General features: G+C 35.6%; 1 protein-coding gene across 5 annotated transcripts in view; it reads right to left on the reverse strand.

Moving 5' to 3' along the window:
* Positions 1 to 15,899, reverse strand: part of GSTCD (glutathione S-transferase C-terminal domain containing) — a 72,864-nt gene that overhangs the window by 45,483 nt on the left and 11,482 nt on the right. For 4 of the 5 annotated variants that reach the window (XM_055797523.1, XM_055797522.1, XM_027787655.2 and 1 more), the window contains 3 exons: positions 10,221 to 10,295; positions 9,557 to 9,811; positions 8,822 to 8,915 (listed from right to left, as the gene is read on the reverse strand). In XM_055797523.1, coding sequence (XP_055653498.1) covers positions 8,822 to 8,915; positions 9,557 to 9,811; positions 10,221 to 10,295 — 424 coding nt within the window. The remainder of the gene's footprint in view (positions 1 to 8,821; positions 8,916 to 9,556; positions 9,812 to 10,220; positions 10,296 to 15,899) is intronic. The other variant, XM_055797524.1, reaches the window with a different exon arrangement.

Below are 15,899 nucleotides of genomic sequence, written 5' to 3' on the forward strand. Positions count from 1 at the left end.
CATACAAACCTTCAATGTTTTCAGTATTTGCTTCAGTAAAACACTGTACCTAAAAATCATTATTACATACTAATTTAAATTAGTCATGTAATAGCTTTGCTTCCTGCCTCCAAACAGACACCTTAAAAATATAAAATAATGTCTTCCCTTGTTTAGTTTGGTAACCAAGACAATCACTAAAGGAAAAATAGAGGAAGAGCACAGTAATAGTAGGAACAGCATATATTGCCATGGATGAGTTACCTGGTTTGGTGGCATACCTAATTTATTATTTCCAGCTACACAAAGAATTTTTTGTTTAAAAATAAGTAATTTTATTCGAACTCCCATCGAAATTGTCCTCAGGCCAACTATGCAACGCTATATCCCTGAACAGTCAAAAGATCCAAAGAAGTCACATATGAAATCTAAAGTTTTGCAAGAATACTCTTTTTAAAGACAAGCCACATAAGAGTGAAATTGCAGTAATAAGTTTCCATTTTCTTACGCTTATTACCTCAAATACTAATGTTGCCTACACTCAAGCCATGAGCATTTCTCTTTCTTACTGAAATTTTTTTATTCCTCAAGTATTTATTAAGACTATGAGGCAATTTGGCTCCATTATCATCACAGGTTTTCCAGATCTTGAATTGCAAAACACAATACAATCATAAATGTGGTTGAAACTTATTTAAATGAGTGCAGCAAAACTATAAATTTAAGGAGAGATTAATGAGAAGCAGCTTTAGTTGAATTTCCCTTGGACTGTTACCCATGTGGCTTGCAGGCAAAGAGCTGTCTGATACAGCTGAAGAAGGATGAGTTCCTGGTCCAGGATGCTTGAGATACTGAAATAGGCTACAATACTATTAAAAAAAGACAACCTTCAAAGCCTTTCAAAAAGTTCTGACAGGCTTGGAAGGGAAATAGAGAACTTTAAAGCGTTTAAGACTTTTGTTTTATAGAATAAATGACTGCCTGGATCTCATTTTAGAAACACTGTTGCTTTGAACATTTAAAGTAAAGCATATAATTTGCATCTCTTGATTAGCAAAAAATTTAATAAAATATCAGATTCCCTAAAACAGCTTTGATTTTTAAGCATCATGCATTCTCATCTCAGAAAGCACCTCAAGTCTAAAATATTCCAAAAGGAATACTAATGTAAAAAGCAGAACAAAAGAAAATAACCGTGATCTATCTCCACAAAATAACCCTAGAAGCAACTTGCATATATTGAGTCAATCCTGAGAACAGTTTCAAATCAAATAACTCTGCATCTAATAAAGCATTTATTCTACAGTTATGTTAGTCAGTTCTGCCAGCAATTACAAACAATTTTAATATGGACTCAAAGTCACAAACTTTTAAGCTGGTTAAAAGATAATTACATCATTTAATGTTGTTTTCCTTCAATGTTGCTACCAAAAAAAAAATTAAAAAATGCAGCAACTGTTAAAGCATCAGTAATCTCTAATAATGTGAAGAGAATGGCTGACAGTCATTTGGTATAAAGACAAAACCCAAGAAATCGACATTATTTCCAAAATACAAGGAACTCTGTTGGAAGCCAGGTTTTTCAATGGTTGATGGACCAAATCAAGAATCTCATCATAGCTCATTGATGTCTCCTCCATTTCATTAAAGCTAATTTTGTAGATGATAAACAAGGGCTTAAAAATTTTCAAAATTTTTCTCTGCCAAGTTAAGTCTCTGTATCTTCCCTGTTGAGAGGCCCTGCTACATTAAAGTATCTTTTACTTAATATCAGTTCTGCAAGTTGAAGCAAACACTGATCCTCCAGGATTGTGGTCTGGCATACCACTAATTGTGCTTAATCAAAGCATCTGTTAATTCCATAGAACTGCAACACTATGTTCTGTGTTATTGTTACTGTTCCAGCATGTTATTTAAAGGTACTTAAATTTTGAAGATGTTTCTAAACTAAAATTATAAACATTATTTCTATTCCTGTTGGTCCACCCCATATGCTTAACAGAAGCTCTTTTTAAAAACTGATGTCCTTCATAACTTATTCTTTCACTTTAGAATATCTAACTTACAATTTAATCTCTATTCTGGAGAAACAAAATAAAATCATACTGTGAAGCCACAGATCTTCTTTTAACCGGGTATCTTTTTAACATTATTATTATTCCATGAATCATTCTGCTGGATGCAAGCAATTACAAATTTAGCTTATAGCCAGAATCAGGCAGGAGACAGGTATAGATGATCATGTTGTCTATCTAGCTTTAAAATCTATGAACTGATGAGTTTAAAGAGTGTCATTGATCTAAAGAAATATCATACAGAGGCATTTGTTACTTAGTATTTCAGATCCTGTCTAGAAAAAAAGATAATCGTTATCAGGCCGAGGTAGGGGGGTAGGAGGAGCTCAGGAGAGTCTGGAGACCCGAGAAGTAATTTTACAAAACAACATCCTAGTAAACAGATGAATTATTTTTTAAAATAGCCCCACAATTACTTGTATATCTAGTCTTCAAAGAAAGATCAGATTTTTTATCTCAACTGTAGACAAATCAGCTGATGTCTTAATTCATTAATTATGCACACTAGAAATCAAGACTAAAGATCACTCTGAACGGTGACATTGGTGAAACCTGATGAGCAGTCATCATAGGGAAACTTGTTTTGATCACGCTAATTTATCATTTAATGAAGGAACTGCATATCCTAAACCAGACTGTATTTGTACTGTTAATTTGTAAATGAAAAAAAAAAACCCTTAAGCTGATGAGGAAGTAAACCATTGAAATATTCCTCTGCATACTTTATTTACAAATACTTTATCAAAGCCTAATGCAAGTTTATTATAAAATGTCCTACAAAATCAGTGTTTATGGACAGAGAAGGAAAGGAGAGTAGGTATGGAGAGAGAGTATGCAGAACAGCAAATTACTGACACAGTACTCAGTATTTCCAAAGTACTTAGGGTGGATGAAATCAGTCCTTCAGAGCTGATCCCAGAGGACAAACCAAATTGCTACGAAAAATAAACATAAATGGGATCTTGAAGATCAATGGTTGCCCAACTATAAAAACATTTCTCATGTCCACATCCCAGCGAATTTTTATTTAGCTGATTCGTTTTTGCCAATAAAGGAAAACATTCTTGCCTTCCTACTGTATTTTAACAATTCCAGTGCAACATAGTGTCAGCCAAATATTTGTAATTCATTATTCTTTCTGCCAAAAAAAAGATTTCTATTACAGTAACCTAAACTTGTAACATTGTAATGTTGGACAGTAGATCAAATACAAGACCTGGTTTGTAAATAATTAATGCCACAAAGAAAATGTGAGCATTAGTTCTATGCAACAATTTTCAAAGGGAAGCAAGTTTCACTGCCTTGAGGTTTCAATGATGTGTTTTTTATTAAAGAGTAAGACATTGTGACAAACAACTCCTCTGCAGGTATATACTATGAAGAAGGTGGGTTTTTTCCCAGTGAAACACAAAGATAGTGGAAATTTCTATCTTTCCTTATTCTTAACAAGTAGTTTATTTAAATTAATTTTTAGAAAAATTTCTATTCTTCATCTGGCCGTACATATTGCAATGTCAATCTCAAAGCCAAATACTAGATTTACTCATAATTTCTTATCATGCTCAAATTATTTGAGATAACCAGTCATCAGAAATTATGTTCAAGCAGTTTCGCTTATGTTTCTGCCAAATAAAACAATATCCCAATCCCAAAAATGTAGCATTTCCTTTTGGAAAAAAAATTATCCCTACTACCAAACATAAAGAAAGGTGGCACAGTAATAAGAGTTTCATCCTCATGTTGCTATCCTTTCTGTAAATCACACAAGCTATTTCTAATGTGAACATTCTGTATTCTGCAAGTACATAAATAACTGAATATGGCACCTTTAGTAAGATATATATTCATGCATATATTAAAATTCTATTAATAAAAGCAGGCCTCAAAAAAAGAAAAAAGCACTGAACATCAGATTTGGAGCTGCCATAAATCATTTAGAAAAAGACGACAACATAAAGGCAACCTTTTAAATTTTATATATATGTATTTCCTGAATTTGGCTTTTTTTTTTTAAACTTCAAAAAACACATTTACAATATATTATGAATTATTCTGTTGCTTATAAATCAAGGTAACAAATCTCTTCTCAACAACTGTTTAAGGGACGGCCTTATCCCTGAACAGTTGATACTGGGCTTTCCAAATTTTGTCGTTTTAAAAGCTAAGCATTCTAAAAATCCAGCAACTTCCTCAAAAGTCTGAAGACCTGACTACAAACAAGGGGCAAGTATCAATCAGGGTATCATTTTATCCAGGCTAACCTTTCTGTGACAGTTTTATGTAGTCATTTCATTTGGCCATCAACTTGCTACTGGTCACAAAGCAAGCATAAATCAAACAAACTTGATCAGAGTCACTCCGTCTTCAGCGAGGCAGGTATGCACTGCCTTGCAATGGATTAACACCTTTTCTTACACCTGTGCACCAGACAGAAAACAGGAAAGGCCCTATCTTTTTCCATATTGGCTTTTTTAAACTCATACATGGAAAATTTCACCTTCTCAAGTCAAACACTTGTCCCAGTCAATTAAATACTAGGCATCAACTTCTTACTAGGAATAACAAAAGCATATAAAATACTTGACGTGCTTCATTGGGAGTAGTGTTTATACACAATCCATTAAAATGCACTTGTTTAGGAAAAACTTGCCCTACGAATAGGACCAACTACAAAGTTAAAGGGCTACATGTCTTACCATTTGGTAAGAGCAAGCCGCATTTGTAAAATGTATTTTGTATACTTGTAAAATTGTATTTTCAACTGACCTCCACCTCAAACTCCTCAAATTCTGTAACTGAACCCTCAATCTCCTACTGTGCATGCACTCCCAGTTTCTGTTTAGTAGTCTTTCCACATTCACCTGACAGTCATATTTCAGCTAAGGATCTCTTTTCTGATCTACTACAATTTCTTTCTTTAAGAAAAAATATTTTTATGAGGAGGAGGGCATTACTCACTGTCATGGTTTAACCCCAGCTGGTAACTAAGTGCCACACAGCCACTTGCTCACACCTGCCCTCACGCAGAGGGATGGGGAGGAGAATCAGAAAGGAATGTAAAACTCCAGGGTTGAGATAAGAACAAGTAAATAATTGAAATAAAATCAAAACAAAAGAACAATAATAATAATAATAATAATAATAACAATTATAATGAAAAGGAGGGAGAAGGGGAGGAATTAAATCCAAATGGAAAGGAGGAAAGAAAACAAGCAATGTGCAACACAACTGCTCGCCACCTGCTGACCAATTCCCAGCCGGTCCCTGAGCAACGATCAGCAGGCCTATAGAATGTAGTTTACAAGCCTACAGAATGTTGTTTATTACTTGCTACATTCATTCTGTGAGCAGTTTCACACTTTGGAAAGAATACTGTAAATCTGTTCGCAGCTAACCCACTACCTTTGTAAGTAAACACCATCACATGCACACTCTGTCAGTCTAGCTGGTAATTTCAGAATGAGATACCACAAATAAAGCACTTTTCTTCTTTCAAGTACTTCCTGCTTCACAAGTATTTCATCTCACGGGAAAGAGGTAAGGGTTTGTGAGACTGTGGGTCAGTTATTTCTCGTTCTTGAATTTCACAGTTGGGTAAAAATCTTAAATAAAAACCTATTTTAAAGAAAAAAAAAAATAGATTCCTGTTAAAAATTTAACATTTCTCCATTCTTTTATTTCACAGTGAACACAAAGCTTGATGAAAAAATTGCAGTACCAAAGACTTACATCCCTATATAACATCAGAATAATAAAGCAGCAACAGGGTTATCAGTCTCTGCCCCCACATACACACACATTCCCCCTCCCCTTAATGTGCTTTGGGTGAGCCTAAAGGAAGCACCTCTAACCATAACCAGTCAAGCTGATCTTGATACCCACAAAGCTTTTGCAGATAATAGGAAATTAACCTGAAGACAAAAAACGGTTTCATACACACAGGACCAGGAACACAAGCAGACTCCAGGGTTGACTGAAGCTCCAGAAAGGATAAAAAAATAATCCTTTCTACTGCTGCCTAATATGAGCTGTGAAATCACAGAAAAGATGCCCCGTTTCTTTATAATCCTTTCTACTGCTGCCTAATATGAGCTGTGAAATCACAGAAAAGATGCCCCGTTTCTTTGTTGGTCACAAATCTAATTAAATATAACCTCCTCTTTCCCAGACCTCACATTTAATCAGCAGTAGCACGCTATTTCCATTCAGTGCAACCCCCTCTTCACAAAATTTCAGTCACCACCTTGTTAGGCAAAAAATGGTCTCATTATCTCATTCTGCTTCAGAAACATGACTAAACAAATGAAATGTAAATCACGATGTCATAATCTTTCGTTGTACAACAGTAAATCTGTATCAAAAATACTGAATGAAATACGTATAACCTAAATAATACATTAGAACTTCAATCATCAGTAATCCTTTTCTATAGTAAATAGCTGTGCAGCAAGGTGGTCTAATTAGACTTATAGACTGAACAATTCATTCCCAGAACCCCCACATACATGTAACACAAATTCTGAGTATCTAAGCTGACACAGAGCAAAGGAAGTATATCATGTATGCAATTAAATTAAGATTTGCCAGCAAATTAAATTTACTGTGGATAAAAAACAAAATTAGTTTTAACTGAAATATTCTTAACTTTGTCTCAACTGCTATGAACATTAGTAAGGAGAAATTTATTTACCAGTTATAGTAGTAATCTGTTTGAAAGCTTGAATTGCATTACTCAAATCCAGTTTAAAACCCTGTCAGATTCAGTGACTACTTTGTTAGCATGCCAGGCAAGATTTAGTAGCAAAATACTGATAATTCAATTCACGTAACAATGATTAGACTGTTCTAGCAGAAGAATCAGAAAACAGAGAACAGTACCACTTAGAGCAGCAGAGGTAAGCATGCAGATGTAGCCAACTGAAAAGTAAAATCAATTCTCCTATCAGGAAATTTCTTTTTGTCCTCTGCGACTCTGTTGCTCCCAGACTAAAAGCACAACCATTTAGAGTTTCCCTAAATCAGAAAATGGTATCAGCATCACTGCAGTCCTGCGTGGAGGGAGGTGAAATATCTCTCTCAGCACCTTGTTGAGCTAGCAAATCTTCCCCAAAATTGAACTGAAAACTGATTTCAGGTATCAACATCGTCAGTAACTACTTTAACAAACATGAAAACAGAGATTGAGCATGTACGCATGCAGGAAGCAGCAGGAGCTGATTTCTTCCCCAAACAGAGTATAAGAGACTCCTTCCAGCACATTTCCAAATATACATTCATTATGTGGTTTTGTATGGTATACAGCTTTTTCAAAATTTCCTTTCAAATAGATTATCTTGACAAAAGTATGAACTAAAACTTACAGCCAAAACCCTGAGCATTGGAAATAAGCAAAAATACTTTTTCACTTCCAACAAAATATTAGAACTTGTCACAGAAATTCAACGCACATAATCCTCCCCAAGCATTTCAGCAGTCAGACTACAAATCTATTTTAATATAAGTCTATCCAAAACATCCGCATAAAGTCTGAAGAAACATGATGTAATGTTGACACAGATGCAAACCCAAGCTTTGGGTTTTGGGCTTTTTTTTTCTTCCACGCTAAAGGAAAGACAGGATCAATAATTAACGCAGGATGTGCAACTTCCCAGTGGAGTTCTCTCAGGACAAAACCAGAGGAAAACAGTTCATATTAGAAGGATGGACACTTCATATAAAATTATAAATCTAGTCATGGTGCACATGAGGGTTTTGCTAATGGCTTTCTGAACCACACACAAATTCAAAGCAGAGTAAACCAACATCAAATTTGATCTTATTTTTATAGCCTGTATATTGGAATGAGAATACATGCCTGTATTCACACAGTTCGATTTTGTAAAAAAGAGAGAGAGTGTTTTTTGTATGTGTCTATACAAACTATATTGTATGATTCCAATTCCTAACATATTCTGCGAGATATTAGGTATTTCACATAATGGTCACTAAAGAGCATCTATATATGTTGCATGTATATTTCTGTATTCCTCAAATCAGAAGTTCTATGCCACTGAGGTTAGACTAAGTTACCTTATTTATACAAAAGAACGCAAACCTTTTTCTTCCCTGTAGAAAGGAGTTATCATCCACTAACTTGTTACTGGTTGGCAGTATGTGTAAGACCTTTTAGAGGAAACGTAACTGTGTGGTGGAAGAGGTATTAAATATTCACAACACTAATGAAAACAAACATTGTGATAACCAGTTTTTTCTTCGTAGAACAACAGACTGCCCTGCAACCCAGCAAAGCAAACAACCCTACAGGGCAGGGAATAAAGCCACAAAAGGGAAGACTCATTCATATGTAGCCACCAAACTTTGCTAACGAATATTATTTGCATCAGAATAAAATCAGCTGCTGCTGCTTTGGGAGACACGGTCTATGTACAACACCCATGCCAATTATATTAACATCATGCAGTCAGAAATCACTGTTCTAGAAATGGAAGAAAAGTTCAGGATAGTAGGAAACAGTGGGGGAAAATATGGTTCAGGAATCAAGGTCAAGCATTTACTCCCAGTTCAGTCATAAACTGTTGATGACCTGAGGGAAGTCATCCCACCATGTATCCCATACAGACTGAATTTTAAAACAGATTTATAACTGCTTCCCTGCTTTACAGAGCTCTGAAATATGCTGAAGTGACATATTCTCCCTATGAAACAGTTAAGTAGCTTCACCAGAAGACACTATTAAAATACATGCACACATACATAAAAACCCTTACCTTCTCCAGGGTTGACTGCAGATGGTAGATTGGTCCAGTCTAGGGTCCAGGTGGGGCATGGATGAGGAGAAAACTTTGCTTCAATGCCATTTTCCTATGTGAAAGGGGGGGGGGGGGGGGGGGGGGGGGGAAATAATTAAGACACTGATCCCTTACCCTCTGAAGTTGGTAGCAAAATTCCCCCTGAATTTAATGGCATCAGATCAAACTGTGCAATCCTTTAACATTTTCACAAGAAAGCCTTGTTAATTTTCTTTAGAAAATACTGTCAGCCTCTATGCAAAAAAATACCGAGTTATGGAACATGATGTTAACAAAACTTATTAGGGTTCCCAGATGTTCAAAGCTGTAATCAAATAGAAAAAAACAACAGAAATCATAGAACAATGAAGCCAAACATAAAAGCAATGTTTTCTGTCATCCTTTATATAAATATCTTTAAAAGAGGAATTCAATATTGCAATTCAAACAAAAAGTTCCTTTGATCATTCCGAATTATTGGCAGGGCTTCCAGCAGTCCTTCTTTGCTCAGTTCCTGAATTGATCAAGTATCCTAACAGAATAAAGCATAAAATCACTTCTAAGTCAATCCACATCAGACAGAAGATGGGCAAAAGGTATTAAATTGTTCAAAAAGCCGTCAGACTTAGCTTCTGTGATTCTAATAAATTTTACCTATTCCAAATCAAGTAGAATATTACTATTTAAAATAATTCATTACAAAGCTTAAATTACCAATAACTTAGTCATAGTTGGCCTTGGACCACCCATAAAATGACTGTGTTCATTCTCCTCTTCTAATTCATCAGGAACTGAAGAAAAGTCTTGTAGCTGTTCCTCTGGACCAGACATCAACTCTGGAAGCTGGAGAAGCTTCATATTGCATTTGGCAGCAGCTTTCTTTATTCCAGGTACTTCTTGAACTCTTCGATACCAACGGGATATCAGAGGCAAATTTACCAGATTTTTGCCTTGTTTTTTGCTGGAAACCTAGAAAAATATAAAACAGAAAGGAAACTTGATACAAGTTTCTTCCTACATGCCACAAGATGGTATGAACTGCAGAAGTGTGCTTGGCTCTGTGCCAGGCATGCTCACTCACAGCATGACAATAATGCAAAAAGCTAGCTAGTTAAGAGCTCAGGCCTGCGGATGGAATTGCCAGTTGGCCATTTAGACTTTGACCTGCAATTCCCATTTGCCTAATAGGATGAAAAGGTTTACATGACCAACTTTAGTCATAATTTCAGTCAATAACAGGAAAACACAATTTCAGTAATACTCTTCATTATCTGGTACTTCCTAATAAGGGAATGATTCATTTCGATTGGTAATCACAAAAAAAATCACCCCAGTAATTTGCAAAGAAAACTGAACTCTAAGCAAGACATTATGGTACCTGAAATGCTCTTCTTTCCCACAGGCACCCTGCAGCCCTTAAAAGCTCATCCACTGACAGCTGTTTTGCTGGCACCTGCAAGTAGAATTGACTACGTCGTAACACCAAAACGGGCGCAGGTATATACTGCCCTGGTCTTCTCTGAAGCCTTTGTACTACATCTGTGACTTTTCTTTTGCAAATCACATTATGATTTACACTGATTATAGTCACATAATGATTTAAATACTGAATCAAAATCTCATTTTTTTAATCATATATTTATTCAAACATTTTTACCATCTTAACTTCACATCTTTATACAGAAATGGTAACTACTGTATTTCTTTTCTGAATTAAGTATATATGATAGTGAGACAAAGTGGCCTTGAGCAGTAATTAGAATTCTAAGTGTAAAAAAAAAAATTGTTAAGAATATGATGCACATATTACAAAAAAAGATACCCAAATCACACTTTCACATGAAGACCAGCTACTTTTAAAAAGGATGTATTTGGTGAACTTAAGTAATTTTTGTTAAGTTTCCCAAGTGTTTTAGAAAAGTGAAGAACATCCTCTTACAGAAGAGGTTGTGAAGTCTCCATCCTTAGAGACTCAAAACCTGGCTGACCGGACAAGAACCTGGGCAACTGGCTCTAGCCAACCCTGCTCTGACAGAACGGGGTTTGACAAGAAATTTCCAGAAATGCCCTCCAAGCTCAACCATTCTGTGATGCTGTGCCTGCTTTAAGCAGAGAATTAAAAATCACAATTACAAGAAAAGGCAGAAAAGGTCATGCAAAAACAGTGCTCCTCCACATATCTGTCCTCAGTGTGGAAATAGAAATTGATAAAGAACATTTGAAATGATAGAAAAATTCAAGCAGCTTTCTTGCATGCTGTGCTTATAATGTTCTTAGGGTAATCACAAGTAATTAGTAATAGCTAAAGGAGCAAAAGGAGGATGAACCGTGTAATTTTAGTATCTAATTCAATATCCTAATAGTAACACAGGCAGAAATACATTAATTCAGTAAGAAAGAAGTCTTTTGGAAAGCAATTCTAAGAGGTACTGTTACACTTAGCAGCAAGTGTTCTAAACTGTATTTTAAAAAGTGAATAGTAGTTCCTCCCAGATAGAGAACGGAGCTTTTGTTATTCTTCCATTAATTTTCAAGTGTTACAACTAATAGAAAGCATAACAAAGCTAACCTCAAAAAGATAACAGAAATGGAATGAGGTAATGAAAAACAACTCCTCAGTTTCATTATCTTACTTTCGGTAATTATTACCATCAGCTAGTCAGGACCAGACCATAACCATTGAAGACTTCATTATTATTCACACCCTTAAAGCAAAGTGGAAGTTCAACTATAATGATTTTTTTAAACACAAACCAGGAATTCCAGTTATAAAAGTAACACTTTAATAGAGAATTAAACTCTGGCACTTCCATCAGCAAAAGCAGTTCCAACCCATTGCCTGCAAGAAGCTTTCAGATGCAAGTTATTCAATTTTGATGATAATTGTAGGAATCAAGGTATAATTGCTTAGAAAACAATAATTCACCAAAGAACAGAAATAAAGCAACATTACCCCAGAGCTCCTGTAATTTAGATGAAAATAATACTGAAAGCCAGTTTTTTAGGACAATCCTTGGTGTCAGCTAACACAAATTAATTAAAGAATATATAGTGCATAAACTGCAGACCACTAGGGTTCAAGGGTCACACATGAAAAGCAAAAAAATACAGCACGCTCTGCTGTTCACAGTACATCTACAGAACTATTTCAACTGGATTGTTGAAATCAATTAAGCATCTGATCCAATAACCTTCTCATGCATAGCACCAGTAACTCAAACATTACTGTAAAAAGTTATGCCCTTCCTATTTAAAAAAGGCCTTGGAAAAATAAAGAAAACTGAAATGCATTAACATTTTTAAAACCGTAGGAAAGCATTTTTATTACTTTTGTTTAGTATCATCCATACAGCAGTTGCTGTAAATTCTCTATTATGTCATATGCAAAACAAACAAAGCAGAGGCGAATTAATACCCATTTCTCTAAAATATCTCATTTTCTTCATACAAAGGTAGCCATATTAACCTAATTCTGGACTCCCATATTGCTATCATCACAAAAAAATTCACTGAGGGTGACGACCTCGGTTAAAGAAGTTATAAACTGGACATTAGCCACATAGTCATATTCACTAGTAATTATCTTGATTTTTAGAGATTGTATCTCTGAATCTGAGTGCCAGCATCTTCTCCAGGAACTCCATTTGTTTTCAAACACCATAAGGCAAACTTGGCAAAATAACCTGCAGAATGAAAATGCAAATACCAACTTCACTCAGAGCTCTTCCTGGCAACAGACACATTCAACTATCAATCCCATACAGTAACTGCAGGAATACTCTTCGTAGGCAAAATTTTATTGCCACGCTAAATAAAGACATAGTTGTCATTTCCTCAGTTCTTTTCTGTGTATACTTCCTCATAAAAATAAGTACACAGATTGGGCTGAGCAAGACCCTCACACAGTCTTGCCACAAAAGTTTTTCCTTCCTTTAAAACTGGTCTTGAAGCTGAGCTCAAGTCACTTGTACTACTAAGCCCTACCTCCTCCTAGAAGTGAGAAAAGGGGAGCTGAGAGCGTGGGTGGCAGGGGTGTGTTTTAAAAAAGAAAAGTAAATAAAAATCAAACTGAATGGCTTTATTAGGCTCAAAGCATATCTTCACGTATTTTCCTAACCCTGATGTTATTTGTACAACTGAACCTTCAAGACACTAGCACTTATTAAATAAGTACTATTAAAAAAACCCAACAACCAACACACACACAGAATCTCCTTCTCAAGTCCAAGTAAATTTTGTACAAAGTGAGAGATCCACCACAAAAAAATTCAATAACCAAGTGAGTAAGGCTCACCCCTACAAGAGGGGTGAAGCAAGCTTTTAACAGATCATTGATCTAAAGGTACAGAGACAGGAATATTTTACTGATTCAAATTATAATCAAGTTGACACAAACAATAGCATGTCAAACTGCATCCTGGAGTACAGGAACTTCTAAAATCAGCTTTGCCACTTGTGACAGTGTTTCTATAATGACATCCTATGTCAGGGAGCAAAGATTTATTCCCCATTTATTTCCACATTCCATGTGGCACCCTTACTGCCAGCTGTGTCAGTGCTTTTCCTGTCTTAACTTGGTGAAACTCTTTAAAAGTGTCTAATTCCTCCACAGACAGACTAGGAGACCTTTTGAGATCTCTAAACACATCAGAAGACATAAAATAGTCCTACACTCAGAATGAAAGTTTGCATATACCCATTACATGCAGTGTCCGTAATACTTTGCTAGCATACTCTGGTTTTCCTCCTTGTGCTGTGAAAGCCTCTCGATGTGAAGGAAAAAGACAAGGATGAAAACAGTTGAAAACAGCCCATTGGTGTTTGGCCAGTATTTACAACACGCTAGGTTGACTGCAGAAGGGACAAAGGCATCATTGAATAGACCATACTCTTGGCATTTCCAAAATACTTACACAATCTGACATGAAAACATTCAACTCCCCTAACGGAAAGCGTTAAAGAAAATGTATTTTGAATTAAGAAATTTGAAGTGCTGAAGCTGCTAAATGGCAGAACCAGGCCTTGCCCCTTGTATAGCCCTAATCCAAGGTTGGTTTAAAACTCAGTCAAGTTAATCAGTAGAATAGAGAAACAACAGATGATCAATTTGTGTACACAGGTGCTCTCAGAAACACAGGTGTTATTAGAAAAATTAGTATATGTGAATAAACTAATATAGTTCAAAGACTAAGTGTGCTTGAAGGATTGTGTGAGTTAAAGCAGGCAGAAAGAAGATTATGATCAGAGGAGGACATTGGAACCAAGGCAGAGACTGGAACCAAAGAGATGATGGGACAGAGTCAGGTGATGGATTTGCAGAACCGATAAGACCAAAGGAAACTTCTAAAAAGCTTTGGACATTGACTAATGATTTGGTAAGTGTATGTAAGATGTGCTGCACCCCTTTGTTCTCTGCCTCTCACTGAGGTAGCGGTCCAGCTCTGAATTGTGATTAAAGCAAGCCTAGTGGTAACCATGTCTGTATGAATTTTTTCTTTAACAGAAAGTGTGGATTTTCTCTCAGTATGTTGTTGGACCATACAGGTAACTAAGGTTCTATTTAAAAAAAAAAAAAAAAAAAGCAGCCAATCTCATAGGACTGCAAGGAGAATCATAACTTTTCAGTTACAAATTTCATTCCAAGAGCTTCTAGCAACATAACTTTTTTCAAGGAACTTCTTTCGCTAAAGTATCTTCCATAAACTGTGGAAAACAATTTAGTATCAACAGTACCATGAATGAGAAAACTACAGATTATTGAAGTTTCAAGGGCTGAAGCTCATCCCAAAGAAGCTGCTCCCTAGGCACACCACCTCATTTGTGAGTGGGGTCACAGTGACCAATCTTTGCCTGAAGAAGAACACAAACTAAGTTTTCTAAAAACAAAATTGCAAAGAAGAATAAAATGTTTGGTGATACGTAGGTATTATGCTGTCCTAAGTACCCATCTTTATCTACAGATGTGAGTTGGATGTGCATTTGTGGGAGGGCTTGATAAAAAGCTGGGTTGGCTACACAGGAATATTTCCTCCTAAACAAAGAAGTCATTCCTAGGAACTAGAAGAAAAAGAACAGCAGAGATTAAGAATAATTAACCCATTATGAGGAGCAATAAACAAATCTGAAGTCATAGCACATCACATTTTCAAAACAAGTATTTGTAGATTAAAAAAAAATTCTCAAAGGGAATCTCAAGAAATTAACTACCAGTAGCATAAACAAATGAGCTTTTGGAAGTCTTTCCCTGGTCAATAACCAAGTACCTCTTCAGATGGGTAAGGAACATGAAGGATTTACACCTCTGAAAAGTCACCGCTGTCCCTGAATCTCTCTCTGCTCACTGCCTCCTTAAAAGGCATTCCCACTTTCTTATAAGGTACTTGTTCTCTTTTAGGCATCTCTGTCCATGTCAACATAAAGTCACATAAAGTTTCAAGCCTTTGCTGAAAAGAATTCCAATTCAGATAATATTCATGTAGAAAAAGTAGAACAAACTGGGTAGGAATTCATTTTGCCTGACCCCCCAGTACACTGAAACCAAAATTAAACCAGGTTCATGCTTACCTACTTTTTTTCCTATGTATATTACAATGTACTTTATGTGTCCATTTTAAATCTCTCATGGGGGACATCTATCATTTTAAAATCATTACACCATTCTCAACCCTCCCTCCCTTCAAAATTTGCAATTTATGATTGAATCAAAATTCCAAATCTCAAAAAATTCCTCACTGATAATGTGGTCTCATTTCAGCAAATATCCATTGAGTCATGGTCATAAATCTAGTACACTAAATTCAGGCAAGAAAATAGTTTCATGCTTGCTTAGTTACTTTTGCTTTATGCAAATTAGAAGGTACTTGAAATGTCCTTCTATTTTTTCATGGAGGAATGTTCTGGGCAACTTGGTGCCAAAATTTCAGCATAACATTTTAACACTTGACAGTGTTTACTAAATATTTATATCCTATGTATTTAAAAGTAATTGTGGTGATCTCACCAATCCTTGTTTTTTGTTTGTACAAAAACAAAGTGAAGTTTACATTGCAAATGACAA

Source organism: Falco peregrinus, chromosome 2, assembly GCF_023634155.1.
Source record: "Falco peregrinus isolate bFalPer1 chromosome 2, bFalPer1.pri, whole genome shotgun sequence".
Classification (NCBI taxonomy): Eukaryota; Metazoa; Chordata; class Aves; order Falconiformes; family Falconidae; genus Falco; species Falco peregrinus.